At 33.4% G+C, this 23426-nt stretch overlaps 4 protein-coding genes across 17 annotated transcripts in view; 2 read left to right on the top strand and 2 right to left on the bottom strand.

Annotated features, from left to right (window-relative positions):
* The window catches only part of LOC129802758 (uncharacterized), a 66111-nt gene extending 64891 nt beyond the window's left edge, over window positions 1–1220 (bottom strand). For 2 of the 14 annotated variants that reach the window (XR_008751816.1, XM_055848815.1), the window contains exon 1: window positions 103–1220. The gene's annotated coding sequence lies outside the window, so the exon portion shown is untranslated. The remainder of the gene's footprint in view (window positions 1–102) is intronic. The other 12 variants (XM_055848817.1, XR_008751815.1, XM_055848825.1 and 9 more) reach the window with 12 other exon arrangements.
* An 11722-nt stretch (window positions 1221–12942) lies between these two features.
* Window positions 12943–14300, top strand: LOC129802757 (uncharacterized). Its single transcript, XM_055848814.1, has 2 exons — window positions 12943–13147; window positions 13225–14300. The coding sequence occupies exons 1-2, from the start codon at window positions 13028–13030 to the stop codon at window positions 14233–14235; spliced, it is 1131 nt and encodes a 376-aa protein (XP_055704789.1). The 5' UTR covers window positions 12943–13027; the 3' UTR covers window positions 14236–14300.
* Window positions 14301–17302: 3002 nt separating this feature from the next.
* Window positions 17303–18581, top strand: LOC129802756 (uncharacterized). Its single transcript, XM_055848813.1, has 4 exons — window positions 17303–17526; window positions 17605–17661; window positions 17718–17765; window positions 17823–18581. The coding sequence occupies exons 1-4, from the start codon at window positions 17417–17419 to the stop codon at window positions 18562–18564; spliced, it is 957 nt and encodes a 318-aa protein (XP_055704788.1). The 5' UTR covers window positions 17303–17416; the 3' UTR covers window positions 18565–18581.
* On the bottom strand, window positions 18547–23419 carry LOC129802755 (beta-1,3-glucan-binding protein-like). Its single transcript, XM_055848811.1, has 4 exons — window positions 23198–23419; window positions 22976–23130; window positions 22670–22911; window positions 18547–19137 (listed from the first exon to the last, which is right to left on the bottom strand). The coding sequence occupies exons 1-4, from the start codon at window positions 23399–23401 to the stop codon at window positions 18593–18595; spliced, it is 1146 nt and encodes a 381-aa protein (XP_055704786.1). The 5' UTR covers window positions 23402–23419; the 3' UTR covers window positions 18547–18592.
* Window positions 23420–23426: the final 7 nt, after the last annotated feature.

Here is a 23426-nt window from a genome sequence, read left to right as displayed (position 1 = left end):
AGTAGGATTTGAAGTGAAAAATTAACCATAAATTAAATTAAATGGCACCTTGTGCATAAATTATTTCACGTATAAAGTTGAAAATATGATCTTGTTCTTTACCTCTCAACACTACAAGATGATGGAGAGCAGAAAGTTAATAACTGATGCAGTTTCTCAGGTAGAAATTGGCGTCACTGTTAGACTTGAAGTTCCAAGAGTCTCGAAGATTATGTTAGGGTTGTCTTGTAAACTGCACAATATGTGATAAGACACCGTTTCACTCAATTGGAGGCAAATTTTCTTTGTTTCTTCACGCACAATATTTTCTATTTTTTTTTTGTGGATTTTCCTCTTAAAGCACCGCTAGAACATTCCCATATAAAAACTATCAATATTGGCTTCACAAAGAAATCCTTCTTGGTTCTTTTCTATCTCATCCACCTTCGTCACTTGTTCCTTTGTGTATTTGGCTACACAATTTCTTTCACTTGTTTCCCTTCTACCACCGTTTCTTTTTTTCTCACCAACATTTAACAATATGATCACACAAAAATTCCACGCACCAAATGAATAAATAAATAAGAAAAAATATATATTACACTCTGGTGAAGTTTACACTGAAAAATTTGCCACGAAAAGGAAATGTATAATTTTTTTTTCTTCTCGAAAAATAATAAATGGAAAATAAATAATGTGCTTGATTGAATTGCCTGGGAGAGTAAAAAAAGCAGGTCACAGAAATTCGAGGTGATATTTGAGAGAAATTAATGAACCAATGAGAGACAATTTTATCTGCAGTGGAACGTTTTTTTTTTCTTGCCCTCCTGCAATCTCTCTTGGGCTAAAATATATTAATTCTCAAGGGAAAAGTTCTTGCAGAACTTCGGCTTTTTTTTCTCCTCTTCTTCCTTTTTGCAATGCACAGTTCTATGGTGTTTACTTCACTGCAAATAAATTTCTCTTATATTGCTCCTTCAATGGGGAAAATTCCCTTTGGCTGAAGGTGCAAAGTTTTCACTGGTTTTTAATCGTGGTTTTTGGCACAAAAGAAAATTCTTAACTTTTACCCACTCTTTTGTCAGTTATTTTATCTCTTTCACTGTTGAGTTTGTTTATGAAATTCGTACCTTGTCACAAGATCCACTCTACGGAATATGTTGAGTGAGATATCTCGCCAGTTTAAAGAAAGACCCATTCACTTGAGCGCGTCAAACACAACTGGATAGTCGGTCGCCTTTCAGATGTGCCTGAAGCTTCAAAGTTAAATACACTCACTCTGGTTTGTGGCTCCGTGAAGCCAGTTTTGCTCTTATACATACAAACAGTCATTTTCAACATTCGAGAAATTCTCCTTCACTTGGAGGGAACAAGTTGCCCATAGAGTGGCATCGGGAAAATCAACTGGCAAAATAGAAAAGCATCACATATAGAATTTACACATGTTCCCCTTTCTGCAATTCTTCGGATCATCATCTTCTTATATCCCCCATAAAATGATATCAATCACAATATGATAATTTTGCAATATTACAAACATTGTGATTGAAATGAAAATATTTTCCATTCATTCGTCTAGCTAACTTGTGAGATGAGGATATAGTTGTCATAATTTTAATTAATTGATTAATCATTTAATTAAATTCTCCAGTTTAGATATGGAGACAGACGTCCCTTTTGTTTGGAGGAGCCTCGTTCTATTTTGATTAGGCATCTGCAAGATGAGATTTATCACTAGAAATTTCCGCTTGTGCAAAATTTAATTGGGGACTTTTGTTCCTTAACCTGACAAAGGGAATCCACTCTACGAAAACCATGTACACCCAACTCTCTCATTTGCCTGGCAAAATTCCAACTGACATAGCACAGTGTAAATCTCAATATTTACTTGTTTTGCGGTGATAAAACATTTGCAGAAATTTTCCAACTCCGAAACAAAAAGTTTCGGAAACTAGATCAAAGGGAAAGTTCTTAAAAAAAACCATGGGATATTCCATGATTTTTGGAAGGGAGTTTTTGAAGAGCCTTTAACCCTTTAAGGACGAGTGGATTACCGGTGTCCCATAGAAGAAATATTTTTTCTAACTATCTAAAATTATTTTGCCTAATGTTTGTACATAATCTCAAAGTAGAAGGTTTTACACTGAGAGAAATCCGAAAAAGTTAAAATAACATTCCGGAAATGTTAATTTTACCCTGCATTATTGATCCGAAATCGGTGCAAATATTACCCTATTTAGGTGTATTAGGGGTTAAATTAACCCTTTTTCATGTTAATTTTACCCTTAAAAAGGTGTAAAATTAACATTAAAAAATTTTGATATATTTTTACACTTAATAAGTGTTAAAGTTGCGAGGAAAAAAGTTAATCGCACCCTCTTTTTTTTCTCAGTGTAGGAATCTAACATTGGTAAAAATAAAAGGATCAAATTGATCCAAATCTGATCCTTTTGCAAATGACGGATTAAATTAATATTTTTCATTATAATACATGTGCATTCAACGTTTGAAATTTGATCCATCCTTTGCAAAAGGATCAAATTTGGATCAATTTGATCATTTTCATTTTCCAGTGCAAATGTTTTTTTTAACTATAGGGGAAGTTCTCATAATTTTGGGCACAGTGTTTGTAAGTATCAATATCCTAAATTTGAAGTGCGATATTTTCAATACTAATTGATTTTTTAACTTAATAAGTTGCTTATCGTCTATGCTTTTACTACATCTAAACTTATTACGTTTAAAAATGAATTAATATATACAGGTGAATTTGACTCTAATTTTGGACACCTTGGTTGTAAATATGGACACTTTGCTTGTAATTTTGGACAGCTATTTCGCCTCAATAGGATTCCCATTGTTCTTCATTTCAAGAGCCTATCTTACCAAGATTTCTATTTATGTAAGGAAACCGTAGAATGTCTCAAAAAGCCCGGAAATTTTCCTTATAATTCATTAAAGGGAGTTGACTTCGATACTCCAAATACGCGCGGATTCGCGCATTCCCTGACCTTTCGGGAGGATTTTAAGCCTTTTCTCACTACATTTCGTTCGTGGATATGATACTCTTTTGTTTCTCCAGGCACTTATACAACCTAATTATCACAAAAGCTAAAACTTCACGGAATTGCGATCGAAAAACACATGTCCAAAATAAGAAGTATCACCTCACTCCTGAATCTGAGAAAATTATCCATTTTTCACACGAAAAACGTAATTTACAGGAAATGCGTGACTTAAGACTACAGCTATTAAAAATATAAAAAATATAAAGTGGTCGAAGCCAGAGTTCTCAGATACGGAATTCATCTCTTTTGGATTTTCTAAGATTTGATGAGGTTGGACTTTATATTGTTTTTGTTTATTGGTTTCCTTTTTGATTTTTAAACTTTAATGGAAAGTTTCTTGTCTTTAACCCTTTAAGGACGATAGGGATACCGGCGTCTCAAAAATTTTCTTTTCTGGCTTTCTAAAACATTTCTTTGCTCTAAGAAGTCAGAAAAAGTAATTTTTCTAACTTTCCTTAAAAGGTTTAGGGACTACTTTGGTTTCTAATATTTTGCTTTATGTATTCTTTTGTGTGGAGGTGGCCGAGATTAGGAGCAGTCTTTTCATAGCAAGAGGGGTGTAAGAAATTTTAATAGATATCAGGTAATATATAGGCCCTCAATGGAGTAAATGGTATTCGTTCTGCGATGCTACTGTCCCGAGTTCGAAACCCCTTTAGTTCAACAGGAATTTTTCTGATATTAAAATTGTTCGAATTGCATCCGTTGATCCTACTATTTTTCAATATAAGAAAAATAAAAACTATTAAGAACTATTAAGAAAAATAAAAACTCTATTAGTTTTACTTACTTTGAGTATAAGAAATATTCGTACAACAAAAAACATTAAAAAAAATCTGAGTATTCATTTAAATTTATCGAAAAAATAACATTTATGAGCAAAAAATTAATGAATTCCTCTAAAGTTTTGAAATCTTGAAAATAAAGGAACGAAATAAAAGCAATTTTGCAAATTGCTTACAATTACTATAATTCTTCCTTTTTTTAATTCTTAAAATTTTTGAAATGGTTACAATTTATGGGTAGATGTATTATATTGGTTAATGCTCCAATTTTAATTCTATTAAAATAGGAATATTGTATTGTATTTATTATATTTATTTTTGCTGACATGTGTCCTTACAAGAGCCCATCCTTACCACGCGTCCGTCGCCGACTTAGCGTTGGTAACCAGCCTCCAAAGCCAAACGGCAGAAATGCTTCTTCTCAGGCTGTTCTTTAATATTCTTAGTCCTTAGCCGTACATTTATTGACGTCTCATTATCCTAAATTAATAAACTTTTAGGTATCCCATTATAGTCAAATTAAAATTTAAAAATAGTTAACATTAGGTATATCTCTCCCTCTTTTTTCAAGACTTATTATTATTAAATTATTAATTATTATTATTATCAATTATTTAATTTATTATTTAATATTTTTTAACTATCGCACTCATCATAACAGGTAAATTCTATATAAATTCATTCATCTAATGTGCTTAACTTTTCCCAGAGTGGAAAAACCAATAGTTATAAATTTTTGTGCAAGGTAATATTCATTATTCAGCACATGAAAGGGAAATCTATGGCATTTAAATTTACCTGAGCTTAATATAATTTTTGAACTATTTCGGTCATTTTAAGATTCCTGTTTCAAAAATGTCCTGAAATGTTTGCCTTTTTTATTTACATCCAAATTTTATCATGTTAAGTTTCGTGGTGTTTACTTAAGAGAGACCCCGATCGTTATCAAGTCCAATTAGAAGTTTTAAACGCCCTTTTCATTTTATTGCCTTTGACCAACTTATGACTCCTAGTTTATAATCCCTTTCCCATGCGAATGTGCAAAGTGCTAACTGGTCACTTTCTTCATTTTTTTTTGCATTCAGGTATTAGTTCTACTTCTCTAAGCATTTGCATAAAATTTACCTAACTTCCAACATTTTCAGTGCTAAAATAAAATACATTTAAACCATGGTCTTATCGCGCAATTGGCCATTCAAAGATGTAATTTGACACGTGAAGAAATATTTCGCAGGCTCTCACTCAAAGAGTATCTTCCACTCAGTCAATGTAATGGAAAGATAAATTATATCTGTTGAATGAGAATTATTTGCATACAATGTTTCTTAAGATCACATTAATTTTCACTTCTTTTTATTTAATTAACCGTAAATTTCTTTTAAGTGTCTTCTTTTCTTACACCTGCTGCTATAAGCCACATTACTTTCATTTTGAAGATTGGCAAATAATAAAAGGTAATACGAGTTTACCATTTAGTATTAATAGTTATTTAAATTAAGATAATAAGATAATGCTTTATTTACTGTTAAAATGCTACCAAAGCGTCCTGACCGTTATGACTGTGTGACATGCTCGAATTTGTGAGATAGAAATAGAGGAGAATCTACATATTTTGAGACGTATAGTGGATTATTCTTTGATTATTTAAATAAATATGACAAGAACATTAATCGAGTTATTTTAATAAAGTCTATACTAGAGAGTAATACCAAACGCTGTACAAAATTTCAAGATAATTTTCTAAGTTTTGAAAAATGCCGTCTCATCCCTACACTCCGTCCCGGGATTATGCACATTTTCGGGACCGAAAAAACACGCAAAATGGTTTATGCATCGAGAAACTTTGCATACCAGAAGGCTATTTGTTTTGAATGAATCGGCTGTAGAACGAATTTCGTGAGGAGTAAAAGTAGTCACAACAATAAGATTCAACTGTTTAAAAGAAATTCATCAATGCAAACAACAAGAGGCGAGACATGGTAATAACGTTTTTTTCGCCGTGAGACATCAGAAATTGCTTCGACTTTTCTCGCTTTCTGCTCCATACGTTTTGTTACTTTTTACCCCAAGTGGCCATTTTAATTAAAAGGAATTTCTGGAGATAAGAATCTTTGTAAAATTCTAAAATAGATAGAGACTTCGTATTTAAAGAATCCAAATCATTTTTGAAAATAAAATAGGTAAAAGATGATATCTGCTGTAAGGAAATTATTTCAAAAACAGGGCTAAAAATTTCAATATTTTTTATTTTATAAATTCCTTGTTTGGATTCTAAGAAACTTACGACATTGAAGAAGGTCAACGGAGGCTATCTGTGGAAAAAAATTTCACATTGCTATCTTTTTTATCTTTGACGATATTGAATTTTGAAATTTTCGATTTGTGACTTTTTGTCCCATTCTCCCCTATTCTTTGGCCAGAGTTCTTCAATAAATTGTTAGAATATTTACAACTTCTACCTTAATAAAAGAAATTAAAATTTTATACTGAAAAATAAGTATAGTGTCTTTAAATTTCCCGCGTCACAAAGTAGTAGGGAAAAGTACTCTCCCTTCGAACGTTCATGCCTTCGAATAAAGTGAATTTCTTTTATTTTCTCTAAGAGACTTACACATAATAATCATGTAATATCAATTAATTGATGATAAGCTAACTAATATTTAATAGAAATGTGTCAGTCTCTTAGGAAAAATAAAAGAAAATTCACATCATTCGAAGGCATGAACCTTCGAAGGGAGAGTACTTTCCCCTATGCATTCAGGCGTAGTTCAAAAACTGATTACATAAATTGACTCCCAAAAGTAGACAAACTTGCATAATTGTATGTGCATAATCTCGTCAGGTGCATATTCCCGAAGTGCATAATGCCGGGACTGAGTGTACTTCATTTAAATTCGTGTGATATCATAAATTTCCTACAGTCAATCCCAGTGGTACATTTTAATGTCCTAGGTACTACATTAATCTGCTAGGCTTACTCGGCAGACCGGCATAGAGATCGACAAAATTCGTGTGAAATAGAAAAATCGGCACAATTTGCTAATGTGCCGTGAACTGTGTGTGGCATAGTTATCTACCCCTTGATTTTGACCTATTGACCTTGAAAGATGGATGAAACGATTTTAAAATATTTACTTAAATAAACGAAACTTCCGCTTTGACTGTCTTTAAAATTTTAAAATGGATTAATGCTATAAAGGTCTAGTGGAATGCCAAAATATGAAAAGGTCACTCAAACCCCAAAGTCGATATCCCTTATCGATTGACCTCTCAACATATTGTGAAAGAGAATCTCAAGTGTATTACATCATTCACGGTGTTTTTGTAAAGTAATGTTTAAATTTAAGTGTTTGAAAATTATTTAGAACTATTAAATTAAAAAGAAAAAACAGACATAGAAGTAAGTACACTACACAATAAGTCTATTTGCCTTTTCTGATGCATTTATTGACTTTTCTCACTCACCCCGCTTAGTCTTAGGTCAATTACATTTAACGATATGCTATTTAGTGCAAAGAATATCATGATGTTGCCCTCAAAATGCCATTCTAATGGAATCAATATGTACCTCTCATTTGATGAAGATGTTATGTTAGAATGTGAAATATGCTGCACTGCTCAATCACATTCAAATGATCCTCTCTTTATAGTCTTTTCCATGAATTCCAAATAATTTCGCAAGTTGATGTTGAAAATAAAACTGAATCCATATAACATGAATGATGATTGATCTGGTGCTTCAGTGCATTTTTCCGATGAAATAAATCACTCTAAAGTGCGATTTCAGGTTTAGACATCACGATGTAGGAGGGCAAAACCATCAAAGATTCCCCGAGGAACGGAAGGAAATACGAGGATAAAAACTCAACCACGTGCAACCCTCCATCATTTATCTTTTTAGCCACTTTTTTTTTTGACTCCCTCACCAATTCTGAGAGGTTGTTTTAGGTTTTTTCCCATTTAGTTTGTTTTTGGTAGAGGTCCTATATCTATATACATTATGAAAACCTGTGAGAGATATGGCACTTCGGGTGAAAAAAACACGTAGAATGTTAAAGAGGAAGATATTGTCAGGGGTGTCCCTGGACGTAGGTGGGAGATGTATATTCAAAAAGGAAGAGATAAAAAATCGAAGGGTTGACTCGACACCCCTTTCAATTCCACTGACAATGGATTTATTTCTTCATAAGGCATTTTACGACGAAATTGCTAAACAGGAAGTCAAATAAAATTCCCCTATACTAACTGCATTTCTCCCATAATAATTCCCCTCCATCAGAACGTGTCTTTCCCATATACAAAGTACAAATAAAAAAAAAGTTCCAACTTCCAACTCAATATAATGGCAATATTTTATGCAGCAGGTGATCCCTTATTAAAAACAATTGGCCCATTTGTTGAAATGCACTTAAAATAAAGTGGCGTAATCAAAAATTAATAGCTGAGATATTGAAAAGCTGAAAATTTGTCAAAGTTTTAAGAGAGCTTGATCATCATAATTAGGGTAGAGTCACATTGACCGTCAAATTGGTTGCCTTATGCGCTTATAGACAAGCTTATTACGACTTAACCCATTAACGACGAGTCACTTTTGATGGACTGAAAATCAACAATAAAATTTAAAGTGAGAAACGTAATTAATGATAAGTCTTACATCTAAACTTGAAAAGTCCAACAGAGTCTGATTCGGTGTATTTTGTGCTTCTATGAACGATGGGGACAAATATAGCCCAAAAATTTGAATAATTTTTCTGACAATACCAATGAATAATATTTTTCGCTTTAATGAAAAATATTACGTATGAGTATTGTAGTTTTATTGCCAAAAGGGTTTACCTTAAAAAAATTGGAAGTATAAAAAATAAATAAAAGCAATTATGAATTTGAGAATTTAAAAATTCGCCATTTTTGAGCTTGAATATTCACTACATAGCAAATGGCTAGAGACTTGCAAAAAATGTTTTAGATTTCTTCAACCTTCTACTTTACAATTATGTACAGACATAAGAAAAAAATATCTTTAGGTAGTCAGGAAACATTATTTTCTTTATGGGACACCGGTGTTCCAATCGTCCTTAACTCTTTCCGGACCGCAGCATATGCTGCAAAGCCAATTTCACAATTTTTAATCAAAAATATCTAAGCACAGGAATTAATTGAGGTTCTACAAAAAATATCTTACATTTGGACACCTTTATAGTTTGTAATCATCCACAAAAATAGGATTTTTATCAGTTCTGAATACTTAAAAAACATTGTTTTTCACAGAACATTCATAATGCTGCTTTGGGTACTCTCGTCCCAAAAGAGACAAAAGAGTTAAAGGGTTAAGCCGTTAGTCTGTCCAGAATATTACCATGACAGCTTGTTTAAATTTTTTATGTCTCAGCTAAATTTTACATACATTTTCTACTAATTACTTTATTTTTCTTATATTATTTCTAAAGTGTTACATGAAATGTTTAATAGGCTTATCTATGAATTTATTTGAATAAAAATTATTCGATGTGCTTTAGTTATGAATTAATAATGAATAATGAAAATAATCCAACTGTTCACTGTCGTAGTTTGGTTATATGAAAGTGTCTCGGCTAAGAATATAAACAATGATAAACATAAAAGGATTAAAATAGATTATATTCCATCCTTTTCAAAATGATGAATCATATTTAATCCTTTGAAAGGATCACTAGTATCTCTTGAAATTTGGTATGCATATTTATCACGATAGATTATGTTTTATCGTAAACTTATTACTCATTTATCATATGTCTCTAATCTGAGCGAACACCAAAAATGACTTCATTGTTTTTAATTCGTTTATTGTGAAGTTAAATAAGTGTCAGAACAGTGATACTTTCAAAGGATTCTCTATGATCCTTTCATTTTTAACAGTGAATGAGATAAATTTCGGGGAGGTTCGGCTACCATTTCAATTGCCGAGTTGGAAAAAAATTGCTGAAGAAGTGGGAAATTATAATGAACAACATTATGAGTATTTGCTTTAATTTTCCCAACTTAAGTGTGAAGACTGTCAGGTATTTCGAAATGCGAAACATCAGAAATATTCAAATAAACAAAAAAAAACAAAAAATACATAACCTTTCTATTTTCGAATTTCGAATTGTTATTAAATTTTTTTTTCAGAAATAAATGCAGATGATTAGGATGCAGAATTTATTCTTCCTTTTGAGTTTCCTTCAATTCTGTTTAGAGGCTTTTTGAATCGAGCCAAATCTTATAGAAAATTTTTATTTATCTCTTAACAAAACAATTAATGAAAACATCTTGTTTTCTTATTTACAATCAAATTATTATGATAAACATAATGCCCAGCGTACAATAACTTTTGTTTGTAAATATGTTTTCAAGGTTTCCTATGAGAGTGAGCGAGATGACTAGATTTAGATATTACTCACTTTAATTGAAATGTCAAAAACATGTTTACAAAACAAAAATTACTGTGCGTTGAGCATAATTTACACAGGATTCAAAATGAGGCAAAGTGCGATTAATGTCCTGCGTATAATAACTTATGTTTATAAACATGTTTTTAAAATTTCCTATGAGAGAGAGCGAGATGAATAGATCTCTATTTCATTCACTCTTATTGAAATGTCAAAAACATGTTTTCAAAACAAAAGTTATTGTGCGTTAGGCATAAGTCAATAGGTAGAATTATTTATTACTTATATTTATTTATGAAATAATTGGCCTTGGTGTTAGACCATTTAATAGTATTTTAAATTGAAATGAATTAAATTAACCGAATAAACAATTTCACTGCTTGACCATTCATAAAATTCTTTTACTTAAATATTTTTTTTTACTTCGAAGCAGTGCAAGAAGTAGCGAAGGACGTTGAGGAATCTGGGGCAAATCCCACAAATCCAAAATATCAAAATTCAATTTATTCCAAAATACATAAAAGAGATCAAGACTTATATTTTTTTTAAAGACAACGTTTAAATCTTTCTAAACATGAAAAGTTAGGATTCGATCATGTATAATATTATATAATATTAATAAAAATAAAAAAATATATATTGAAATTTTGAGCCCTGTTTGTAAAATATTTTTCTTAAAGAGAAACTCAATTTATGGAGTTAAAATTCGATTTTTTACTATTGCTTTAACCGAAATTTCAGAATGTCTTTTCGAAGATACAGAGACAAGAGCAAAAACATGCAGAAAAGGCGCTCGGACACATTGAAAAATTGGAAAAACCATCTCTCAACTTATTGTTTTTACGATTTTGTCAAATTGTCAAACGAATTCAGTGAATATAAGTTTATTCTCTTCAGAATTAAATTCTTTTCCAATTAAACTAAAACGGTAATCGAAAATCAATGTTTGATTGCTTTTTAACTTGTATGATGCTAATTCCTATCCCGAAAATTGATTTTTTAAACCTTGAAAAAAATCCGAGTTTATAGTTTTCTCCAGTTATCTTAGTTTAGTTGGAAATGCGCTGCTTATGCAAATGTAATCTTTTCTTAGATTGTTTTTTTTCGTATAATAAAACGAACTGTAAATTTCCCGCCAAAATACATTTATTTAAAAAAATTGCTTAAAAATACATCTTAAATTTCATAATGCTTGGTCATTTTTTATCTTCTCAAAAAACTAAAAAACATGTCACTTTTGGCTTCTTATTTCACAATACACCCTTGAAGCAAATTTCTTGTTAAAGTACAGAAAAAACGGTTCTCTTAAGAAAATACACGGAAAAAATATCTTGATAGGGTAAGTGTGCCAAATTCCGGTCAGTTTGCAATTCCGGCCATCTTTTTTGTTCCTCGAATTTCCATGAATTTTTAGTTTTTACATACTTTAGAGATAATACAATTAAATATAAATTATATTATTAATTAATTAAATTATTAAATTATTTAAATTTAATTAACTAATTAAATTATTATATTATTAATTATATATAAAATAAAATGTACAATTAAAGAGATTATACAATGCAAAAGAATAACAAAAAATGTAGCTTCGACAAACGAGATGACGTGAAAAAGACATTGAAAGAATCCCTGAAGGGCAAGGAACTATGAGAATGACGGTGACCGAAATAGGGCACCAAAGCTATGTCTACATTTTTAATTATTTTAAAATGTATTAAGAATTATTTTAAAGTAAATAAAGACGATAAACTTTCTACAAGGTTCTAAGCGACACTCCTTAAGTAGAAGGAATAAAAAAAATCAATTTCTATTAAAGATATTACATTTCAAACTTGAGACTTTATCGCTTGCATGCAACTATGCCGAAATTTGGCACACTTACCCTATCCCCTTGGAAAAATAGTTTTCGACAAAGGTATAGAGTATAGAATAGAGTGTAGGAATAAATTTTAATTAATTTTTGTTAGTAACTATGCACGTTTCAGCAGTTTTCGCTGCTTGTTTTAAACTCGTTAAACTAGAAGCATACCAAATAAATAACTCATTTTGTAGTTTTACGTAGCTCTACTTATAATTGTGTTTAATTACTGACTTTATTTTAGGTAGACAAAAGGCCTTACTCCAGGATAATAGGAAATTAAGTTAAAGAGTTTAGCGGTAAAAAATACCCCTTTTCGGGCTTTATTCCTTTTATTCCCCTAAGAGTTATCCAGAATTTTTGATGATATTTTTCCTTAAATTTTTCAATGCTTTTAGTCCAACATTAAAAGCGTCAGATGGAAGTGGGGCAGCTTTTTAAGTTGGGCTTTTTTCTCCTACTTTTAAATGAAACCGGGCCTTATCATGATTATAATTTAACTCTACAAAACAAATGTGAAGCTAAAATACATTATTATAGGGCTCGTTCGTTCCCATTTAAAAAAAGCCCAATTTCAACGCTGTCCCAATTCAAAATTGCCCCACTTCCCCCTATATCAATCGAGGTGTTTAATGAAAATTAATTTTGGAAAATTGTATCGGAATTAAGAGAATTTATTAAAATAGTTCCTCTTGTAAAAAATTTAGCATTTTCAATGAGCAAATTATATCAGAAATTTCCATATTTATTTTAATATACACGAAAGAAATAAATTCTTGTAATGAAGAGGACGATATATTGATTCTCTGGCATTATGATGTATCACACCAAAATCTCAATCTTGATTAATAAAACGAGTTTATATAACGTTAAACAATTGTCCCCCGAAATCACTGTTAAGTTGGGGCATTGGGAGTGAATTAGTGCATGGTAAAAAGTCATTTCTGTTCATTTGTTGAGGTCAGAAAGAGCAGAGAGGTGCAAATGGCATCGTGTGAGGAATTATTTGGCGAAATACACAAGATCAGTGAAATTTTGAAATCATCGGTAAGTGTAATTGAGATTTATGTGCTTTTTGGCATTACAATTGACCAGACACTTTATTGCTTCTCTTCGTTGCATAGGACGCAAATTGGGATGTAATTGAGATTACGCAACTCCTCAAGTCATTGGGCTTGCAGTTGGATCACTTGGACTTTGATACAGCTGCAAATGGTGAGACATGTCCCAATCCCAATTTAACTATTGAAATTCGCTGTGGATCCTCCAGGATTGTCTCAAGGCTCACCTCTCAGGCTAAGCATCAGTGTATCTGTCCCGAAAATGGTCACACCAGCTCCTTCTGGGAAGTTCAGGGAACTGCCCCAGGGGCATTGGGAATAAAGAGTGAGAACACCAAAGAGAAATCCTCAAATCTCCTCCCAGAAGTGTCCAGTGCGGTCAATGATGGTGTAACAACACTCCTAAATGCATCTCTTCATCTCCTAAAAAATGCAAAGCAAATGAATGACCTCAACACCAACGACAACAAAGAGAATACTGCGCCAAATATAAAATCCGAAGATATTCCTGAGAAGCTGGACACTTCATCATCAACCCAAATCCTCTCTGCAAGTCCCAAAGATGATGTCTTCCTGGCCTCTGTTCGTGCAGACAATGATCGAGATATTCGAATAATTCAGCAATTGTCCGAGGCACGCTACAAAGTTGATCAGGCTCTGCTTATGCTAAAATTCAACGGCAAAATAGATGGAACTCACAACTCCCTATTGATGGTGACTCCTCAGAAACCCAGTGCTTCTTCATCTCCACGATTGTCCATTGCCAAGAAGCGCTCCTCAACTTTCAATGATCCCCATCAAATTGACAATCATGTGGACAGGAAATCTATCAGGACAGCACTTGCTCTTCCACCACGCGGTGACAAGATTCTCAAAAGAAGATCCGTGGGCAGTATTTATGATCATGCTCAACCGGTAAAGAGAGATGTACCAGCCCTTCGTGTCACTCAGCCTGCAGGTACTGTCGCTAATAAAAAGAAACCTGCTGTAAAGGAGAACATCACCAGTAACCTCAGGAAATCCATTAGCATGTCTCAAAGTATGCCCAAATTACCCACATCATCCAAGAAATAGTGAACCGTTACAATATTTCCCAAAATTTTAAATTTGAATAAACGTATGATTTGATTCTCAAAAAATCCGCTTCTGTCGCTCATCTGCCCAATAAAATAAATTTCTGCTAGAGAAGAGGCTACATGAATTTGTCGAATTTGTCGACACGTTCTCCACTAACTTTGCTTAAAAAAATAATGATAGAATTACAGTGCGACTGTAACACTTTAAAATTTGGAAAAGTTTTTCAATAGACTTTCTCTCAATCGGGAAAAATATCATTCAAATTATCGATAGATTCGGGCGTCAAAGTCATTGTAAATTCCATGAAAAGTGGTCAAAAAGAATCACGATAAACAAGAGAAATTACAGCGCCCGTTTGAAAAAGAGCCGAATGAGCGAGAATCTACTGTACATCAGTTCTAGGACTTATCCGCATCCCAGGATTATTCATATAATGAGAATAAACAAATAAACTTGACTTATGCATCCTTAGCTAACATTAGAAGTCAATTTGTGAAATGATTTTTCAAATACATCTAAACACATACAATTTGTTGGCGCCACTGGTAAAAATAAAAGGATCAAATTGATCCTTTTGCAAAGGATGGATCAAATTTCTATGTTCCGTTATGAAAAATTAGCATTCAGAGTTCGAAAATTGATCCATCCTTTTGCAAAAAGATCAAATTTGGATCAATTTGATCATTTTATTTTTACCAGTGGTGGTATCTTAATAACAACATTTTGCATTTCGACGTAGGGTAGCGGCATTACTTGTGATCTGGCGTGACATGATAACTTATTTTCGATACTATCGACTGTCGATTCTGAAAACTTTAAACGATAGCTGCACTTCCTATATTGAATATTGATGTTTATCAACAGCCTCATTCTTTTATGAATGTTGCAATGAATGGCCCAACAATCCATAAAAGTCAACATTCACTTAATCTAACAGATATAGATTTATCGATACTATCGATTCCATAGTATCAAAAAGTTATCATTCCACCCCTGTTTTTACTTATCATCCCCTCGCAAAAAACTTCACCTTTTGTCACAAAATTGTTTCGAAAACCTCAAAATTAAAAATATTTGGTATGCTATGATAGCTCTTATGATAGATGTTATGATGCTATGATACATTACATTTATTTGTTGGTTTTCGGAATAATTTTTTGACAAAAATTGCAACGAAGTTACAAGTGAAGACAAGCCACATGTGCCACATGTAATACCGCCATCCTATCTGTAACTTATTCGAAAGTAATCTCCTACGGATATGCAAATTTTCAGTATGAATAGAGTCACTTCGTCCAATTTTTCTTGCACAGTACAGTGCACAAGCCATTGTTAATACAGTACCTACAGTACAGTAGACTGTCACTAATTGGGCTCCTTTATAATCTGGCGACTTTAATTTGACCAGTAGTTGAATTTATTCCTTTATAGACTATTGGAACACCAGTGTACTAAAAAAATCCTATGGCCTTCTAAAGTTATTAATTAATCTAATAAGAAGCAAGAAAAATTATTTTTTCTTGGTTCCAGTGGATTCCACTGTCCAGTGCTTTCCACTTCCAGTGGATGACACAATGCTTCGAATGAAAATCCTAACAAGCATTAATGGACAGCCCAGACCAGATGATATCCATGCGAGTGATAGTTGGTTAATGTGAGGGAAGAAAAATTCGTCGTTGAACAAATTCAAAAAATCCATCCGAGTTACAAAAAGCGGTATTTTAAATTTTGCCTCCCAATATTATCCAAATAAGAAAGCGTACAGATTTCTTCAAAGTCCTGCGAGAGGTCGTATTTTAAGGTTTGCGGAATCTTTGTTTTTTCCATTTTGTGTTTTATACTTTTGTTTTTCCCAGTTTGTCTTTGGAATTTTTGTCTTCGGTAATTTTTGTTTTTTGGAAACTTTCTCTTTGTAAATCTTGTCTTTCATATATTTTAAGCAAGTATATTATATTAAATAAAATAATGAAATCACATTGTTTTTTTTTTATAAGTTTTTAGTTTCATCCTTCACGGCAAAGCGAAATTTTCTGTGTTTTGAAAAGTTATCAGTATTGCCTGTCGGGGCGAAGGGAAATTTTCTGTGTTTTGGGAAGTTTTTAGTGTCGCCCTTTTGGGCAAAGGGAAATCTTCTGTGTTTTGGGAAAATTTTAGTTTCGTCCTTTGGAGCAAAGGGAAATTTCCTGTGTTTTGGAAAGTTTTCAGATTTGTCCTTTAGGGCAAAGGGAAATTTTCTGTGTTTTGGGAAGTTTTCAGTTTCGTTCTTTGAGGCAAAGGGAAATTTTCTGTGTTTTGGGAAGTTTTTAGTGTCGCCCTTTTGGGCAAAGGGAAATCTTCTGTGTTTTGGGAAAATTTTAGTTTCGTCCTTTGGAGCAAAGGGAAATTTCCGGTGTTTTGGGAAATTTTTAGTTTCGTCCTTTGGGGTAAAGGGAAATTTTCTGCGTTTTAGGAAGTTATCAGTATCGCCTGTCGGGGCAAACGAGCCAAACGGCCATTTTCTTTGTGCAAAATGTGTGACAGACAAAATTTCCGATAATTGTGCAAACTGTATGAAAGACAAGATTTCCAAAGACAAAGTTTCCAGAAAAACAAAAATTACCGAAGACAAAAATTCCAAAGAAAAATTAGGAAAAACAAAAATGTAAAAAACATAATAGAAAAACGAAGATTCCCTATCCCGTATTTTAATAAAAGTGACTGGTAAAAAAAATAATTTAATAAGTAGACAAATTAAACTTAAATCTTAATTTTTTTAGGATTTAAAGTTTCAAAATTTTCTCAAAAAACAGAATATTTAAGCACCTTAAAGAGATTTCTCATAATTTTCCCCTGGTAAAGTAAGTAAACTTTACTGATCATTACAATCGATTTTATTATTATTAATTCTTTCTGACTAATACTTTTAGACTAATATATATTTTTACTGACGAAAAACTGCTATTTTTTACTAACTAAAAATTTTGTATTCCAATAATTTTTTATTTAGGAAAAACTGTAGATTATGTGTAGACAAAGTGTAGGACATTTCCATAGGAAGATGGCAGTATTCTCCGTGGAGAAATTTCATTGTGCAGTTCACGTGTATTTCCAAAACAACAAATTGTAATCAAAGTGGTTCTCAGTTTTCTTGTTATTTTAGCTTAAATTCGAGAATTTTTGAATATTGAGGGTGTAAAATATGAAGAAGTCTGCTCAATTAACACAGGAACAATTGAAAAATTCACTGTCCTCAAAGCAGAGCAAAGTAAAATTGAAGAATGTACTGGCCAATCCGTATCCCAAATATTGGTGAGGCTCTTTTTCTTAGATTTTTTTCAATATTTATTAGGAGAATTATGTTCATTAGACTATGTTGTAAATTTTCAGGCCACTTTTACCCAATAATTCCATCCCGGCATTCACGAATATATTGAGAAATATCCTGTAAGTGTAAAGTAGGGTTATTGTTTTCCGGAAGGTTTATTTATCTTGAATTTCAGATCCGGGAACAAGTCTGAGGATGCAGATAAGAGACTTATTATCAATCGGTAAGATGGAGAGGGTATTATTGTCCTTCACTTCCGTAATTGTGCTATTTTATCCAGGAATTTTATGGTGTACGGTCTGACTGAAGTTCACAGGAGTTTGAAGGCAGGAAAAGTGGATTCAGTGATCTTTTCCGCAAGTATTGAACCAAAGTTTGTTGTCAATCAGATAATACAGCTGGCTTTTACCAAGAAAAAGGATGTGAAAGTCCTTTGTGTGGAGAAATTGGAGGATATCTTGAAAGATGTTGGGATTACTTCTACAACTCTTGGCCTGGCCAATCAGTCAGGAACGAATGCCTTTAGTCCGTTGCATCAATTCATTTCTGAGGAATCTGACAAAATCCCAATACCTGAACTTTTATTGCAAGATCCTCCTCCTGAAAAAGAACCTGAGAAAAAGAGAGAAAAGCCGAAACCTCTTTTGAGCTCCGATTTTGATCCAAAATCTCTGTACTTGTGTAAGAATTCCTATTCCAAGGAACGAGTTTATGTGCCTTCTGGACGAGAAAAGTCTCCTGAAGTCCCTCAAAAGAAACCATCTCCAATAGAATCCGAGGAAGAAGCTACTTCGTCGACAGAGCAGGAAGCTCCGGAAAATCCCGGAACATCTGACACTGAAGCTCCACTGACAATGGCAAGTAGTCTTACTAAACTCTCCATCTCGTCCAAAACCATTCAGAAAACAAAACGAAAGGGTTCGAAGAAAATTCAAAAGACAACTTACTACCCTCTGATCATCAAGCGAATCCAGCCCAATCCCAAGAGGCAGGAAAAAAAGAAATTAAAGAAGAAGAAATAAAGGTGGATTTATTGAAACTGATTGCATCTTATAAAGCCCAAACGCGAACGTAATCCACTTGAAGGGATGCCTCTCGGGAGAAATCCTCATTGAGGTTCCATGAAGGGAGCCACTGATTCCTTCCGTTCCAGAAATCCGTTGCTGCCTGTGGCGATTCATTGTGCCAAGGCTTTCCACCTGGATTTGTCGCTCCGTCAGGGAAGAAATTAGTTCCTCCCACGGCCAAGTTCATGATAATGTAGAATTCCTGGTCAAATGGAGCCATTACGCTGCCATGTTGCCAGGGATTCTCAGTTCCTGGAGCATGCTGGGCAAATCCTCCTCGATCCCAGAATCCCGATCCCACATTTACACTCCCAATCAACATGTTGTCAACATAGAATGTTATTCCCTGTGGTGTCCATTCGAGCGAGTAACGGTGGAATGCCCGATTGAAGCCGTTGCCAGTTATGGAATTCCTGGTAAAGTGGGCAGTAGGGTAACCATTGAGGCCGGGATAGGGACCAAAATGCAAGGTACTTCCAACCTGCTCAACTCCAATATTCACTCCGTTCTGCACCAAATGGCGATTACCTGCATAAAGGTAGGTCATTGCAATATCATTCAATTTATTAAAAGATTTGTAGGGGAAGCTGGGGTTATTTCTTGCATACTTAAAATTTTCTTATGTAAGAAACTTCTAGGGATAACAATATTTCAACCGCATCATTTAATATTCTATCATATTTAAAAAAAATTAACATGTTTTTTTTAGTACTCTACTGTTCTCAAGTGCTTCTGCATTATCGACTTTTCTTTGTAATGGTTGATGTCACGACTGTTTGGGTGATTTTAGAACACGGCTAGGACTGGAAACACGGGGAACACAGTCGACACAAGAACCAACGCAAAGAAAAGCCGATAATGCAGAAGCTTTGAAAACAGTATTAAAAATTGTTCAAGAAAAAGACCCCTTTTAATTATTCATTGGAATAGTACCACTATTCAATATTTAAAAATTAAAAATCAAAATTTACTGATCACTATAAAAATCTTTTCATCTTATCAGATCAAAAGATCAGAGAAAAAGTAAAGTATCAGGAAAAAGATTACTCGTTTCCATTTTTTTTAATCGAAATAGCATCACAATGTATCAGATGTGCACACTTTCAAAAGATACAGGACAAAAAGATACAGCTTCAACATTTTTAAAATAAGAGGACTTTGACGAATAAAGAATAAAAATTCTTAGTATCGCAAATATTCTGAATATTTTTGTTAATGTTAAAATTGTAAAGAATATATTTTACAATTATTGGGAATATTGCTGGACATCAAAATACTGGCTTTGTGAAGAAACCCGGGTTCGATTCGGACGTTAGTCCTTTAAGGACGAACGGGACACCGGTGTCTCAAAAATAAAAACTATTTTTTCGTACTATTTAGAGGACAAAATAACTTTCTATAGTCAAATTTTTTTTTTTTGATTTTGGGACACCGGTGTCCCACTCGTCCTTAACTCTTTCATCTCCTTTGGGACTCTGGGTACCCATGGAAAAAAGATTTTTTTTTTTGGACTATTTAGAATCGATAAAATTCCGATTCTTGTGGATGATTACAAACTATAAGGACGTCCAAATCTAGGATATTTTTTGCATAATCCCAATTAACTCCTGAGCTTAGATATTTTTGGTCAAAAATCGTGAATTTTCGATTTTATGCTTTCTTGCAGATATTATGACTTTTTTGATATTTCTAGACCCGAATTAGGAAAAACCTCTCGGGGTCAATAAGTCTGATAAGGAAAGCATTTAAAAAGCATCCTTATTATAAAGTAGCAATCCAGGATTGTCTAAAGAACCTGCTAATTCATCCAAACTACAAAAAAAAAATGGAAACGAAATAAAGACTCCCTGGAAACGATTTTATTAATGTTTTCGCGAATACTAAGAATATGCTGAATATTTAAGGAATTTTACGAATATATGACAAATATTCTACAAAAGTGAATTACAATCAGTTTATCTTTTTTTTAAGGGTTGCAAAGTGTCCCAGGCTTTGCAAAGTTTTCAAACACGTTTCTCTTAGATGCTAAACCTCAAAAATATTTTTGCATCATTTACCGTTTACCGATCCTCAACTGATTTGAACCGATTCATAAATCACTCAAAAGATCCCACAAAATAGTTTTAAGAATAAAATTGATTTTAGGATTAAAATTAGTTACCGATTATGAATCGGTTCACAACCGCTTCAGAACCGATTGGACCGGTTCAGACTTGTCAGAAATTCCAAAACCTTTCCAACAAGCCCAAATATAACTCCATTCGGTTTATAAATGCGCTCTCTTGAACTTTTTTATCTTTTGACCTTGAAAAACCGTTAATATGAATAATTCAACTGTGTTTTCGTATAAGGACGGAATGTGCGCCTGGATGGCCTGGATAATCTCTAAAACATATCCAAAAGTGAAAAAAATGGTACGACGCGTTTTCGAGCAATCCCAAAAAAACATGGTTTTGAAGTGGGAAGGGGATGAGTGGGGGAAATGATCCAGCGAGCACCAAATGCTAACCGATTTCAATTCAGCTGAAAACATATGTACATGTTTTCAGCGGAAATCTGTTAACTTTAAAACGATACTCGTGGAGATAATGCCATTTTCATTTGCTTAGCACTTTTTGTTTGAGAACTGCTGACCGGCCAGCATATTTTTGCTGATCGATTCAGAAAAAATGAAGCAAAAACGAATTTCTGATGGAACAAAGTGGAAGTGATGATAAGGGGAGATTAGATAAAGAATTAAAAAAATGGAGTTGTTGTGTAAAAAGTGAGCGAAATTGCTGTATAGACCTGAATGATCCCGACAACGAAAGCATCAAAAGAAAGAAGACCTAAAAGGGATTCGAACTCGTTCACTTGCATCATAATACGGGCTTCAGACCTAAAGCTTAGCCATATGGCTTAATTCGTCTAATTCCTTATCAAGCAAGATTTTTGAGGAAATTGTTATTTAGGATTGGATATTAAGGGCAAATTATCCTTTAGATTTAGAAAAATCAGAAAAATTGTTTATTATTTACATTTTTGAGACCTTCGAGAACTGAGCTAAACTTCTAGGCTAAACCTGGGAATACTCTACCACTCGATATATTGGGTGCCCAAAATAAATACTAAGTCTTAAATAAATGGTTTGGGATAAGTACAAGTTTGTGAATTTATCATTCCGTGTAAGTAGTTTCTTTTTATTTCCATGAAAATTTTAAAAATTTAATGAAAAAATTCTGTATCAGAATTCATAGGCCAGGAGTGTGACCCTACACTAGAAAGATCTTTAGTTCAGCTGAAACATAAAAGACCAAAAGCGACATTAATTTTCGAATTTGGCTGATCTGTCATTTTAGAAACATTTTTACTTTTCGAATTCAAAGAGAGAAAAGTTACATGAGTCGCTTTTCCAGCTTGGTACCGCCCTGTAGCACAAGTGGTAAGAGATATTAATTTTCGGTTTTAGGTGCCCCCTTATATGTGAACTATTTCCGATTTTTTTTTCTTTTTCCGCCGCTAAAATAATGTTTTTTGGTTTATTTTGAAAACGGCTTCTAGTTTTTCTTCAAATTTTCGGATAGGTTTTGGAGGTCGTCAAGGTGACTATTTAAATTTAAACCATAAACACTTCTATGACGTCTATGACCAATAGATTTTTTGACATCGAATTTTCGAAGATGAAGATTGAACCTCTCCGAAGGACTTGTTTCTCAAATGGTGTAGTAAAATTTGGATTTTTTGAAAGGTCTTCGAATGTACGAATTCTCAACTCGGCTGCTAAATTACTTGCCGTGCGAAATTAATTCAATTTAATTCCAATTCAGAATCCAAATTTATATTATAACAAGGAAAGGTATATCCTGAAATAATTTGAAGCATTAAAAACGCAACGATGTCGGAATTTTCTGTATCTGTTTTTTTGATAAAATTTCTTACAGATGAAGTGAAAACTAAAAAAGTAGATACGACAAATGACTATGTTCGAAAGTGAATAAGTGTTTTCGAAAAACTCAAAAACCGTGTTGAGATATCTCTCACCGTTTCGCCTTAAACTTAAAATAGAAATGGTTATATATACCTCTGGATTCCATGAGATCAATCTCACCCGATGCTGGCCATGTACCGTAGGCATTGTATTTGGGCATGAGCCAAATGGCTGGCCACAGCCAATCTCCAGATGGAATGCGTGCTTGAACTTCAATCCGTCCATAGCGGAACGCAAAAGAGTTCACAGTCCGAACTCGAGCACTTCTAATTGGGTTGATAACATTGGTAGGAGTTCCAGTTCGTTCGCACCCCCAAAATGAAGGATTTGTGCACCTGGTACAAAGAAATTGATAATGATAACGACTATCTTGTCTGTTTGCGCTATTCCGAAACTCACTGATCGGCTGGAGCTCCTCCGTGGATATTGAGTGTTCCTGATGTTAGAAAAGCTTCGCCTGTTGTATCACTTGTGATAGTTGGTCGTAGATAGAGTACTCCGTTGTACACGTAGGAGTTAGATCGATTATTGCTGTACCACTGAAACTCCCAATTCTAACCAGGAAAATTTCAAAGGATTACCAAGGGGGGCATAAGAAGTCAATTCACAAGAAAAACTCACTCCTCCTCCTGCTAATGTTGTCTCATGTTGCCACCTTCCATGATCCAAATCATTGAAGTTATCCTCAAAGATCATTTGACCTGAACAAATTTGACCTTGCGGAGCATGACTACCACTCACTGTAGTCACGGATGGGACACACTGAGAATTGACCAAAATACCTTGGTAGCCCAAATAGAGGACGGCAAACAGAAGCAACTTCATGGCCACTCAATTGAAATCAAACACA

The sequence above is a fragment of the Phlebotomus papatasi genome, chromosome 2 (genome assembly GCF_024763615.1).
Source record: "Phlebotomus papatasi isolate M1 chromosome 2, Ppap_2.1, whole genome shotgun sequence".
NCBI classification, from domain to species: Eukaryota; Metazoa; Arthropoda; class Insecta; order Diptera; family Psychodidae; genus Phlebotomus; species Phlebotomus papatasi.
This window is presented reverse-complemented; position numbering and strand designations above follow the sequence as displayed.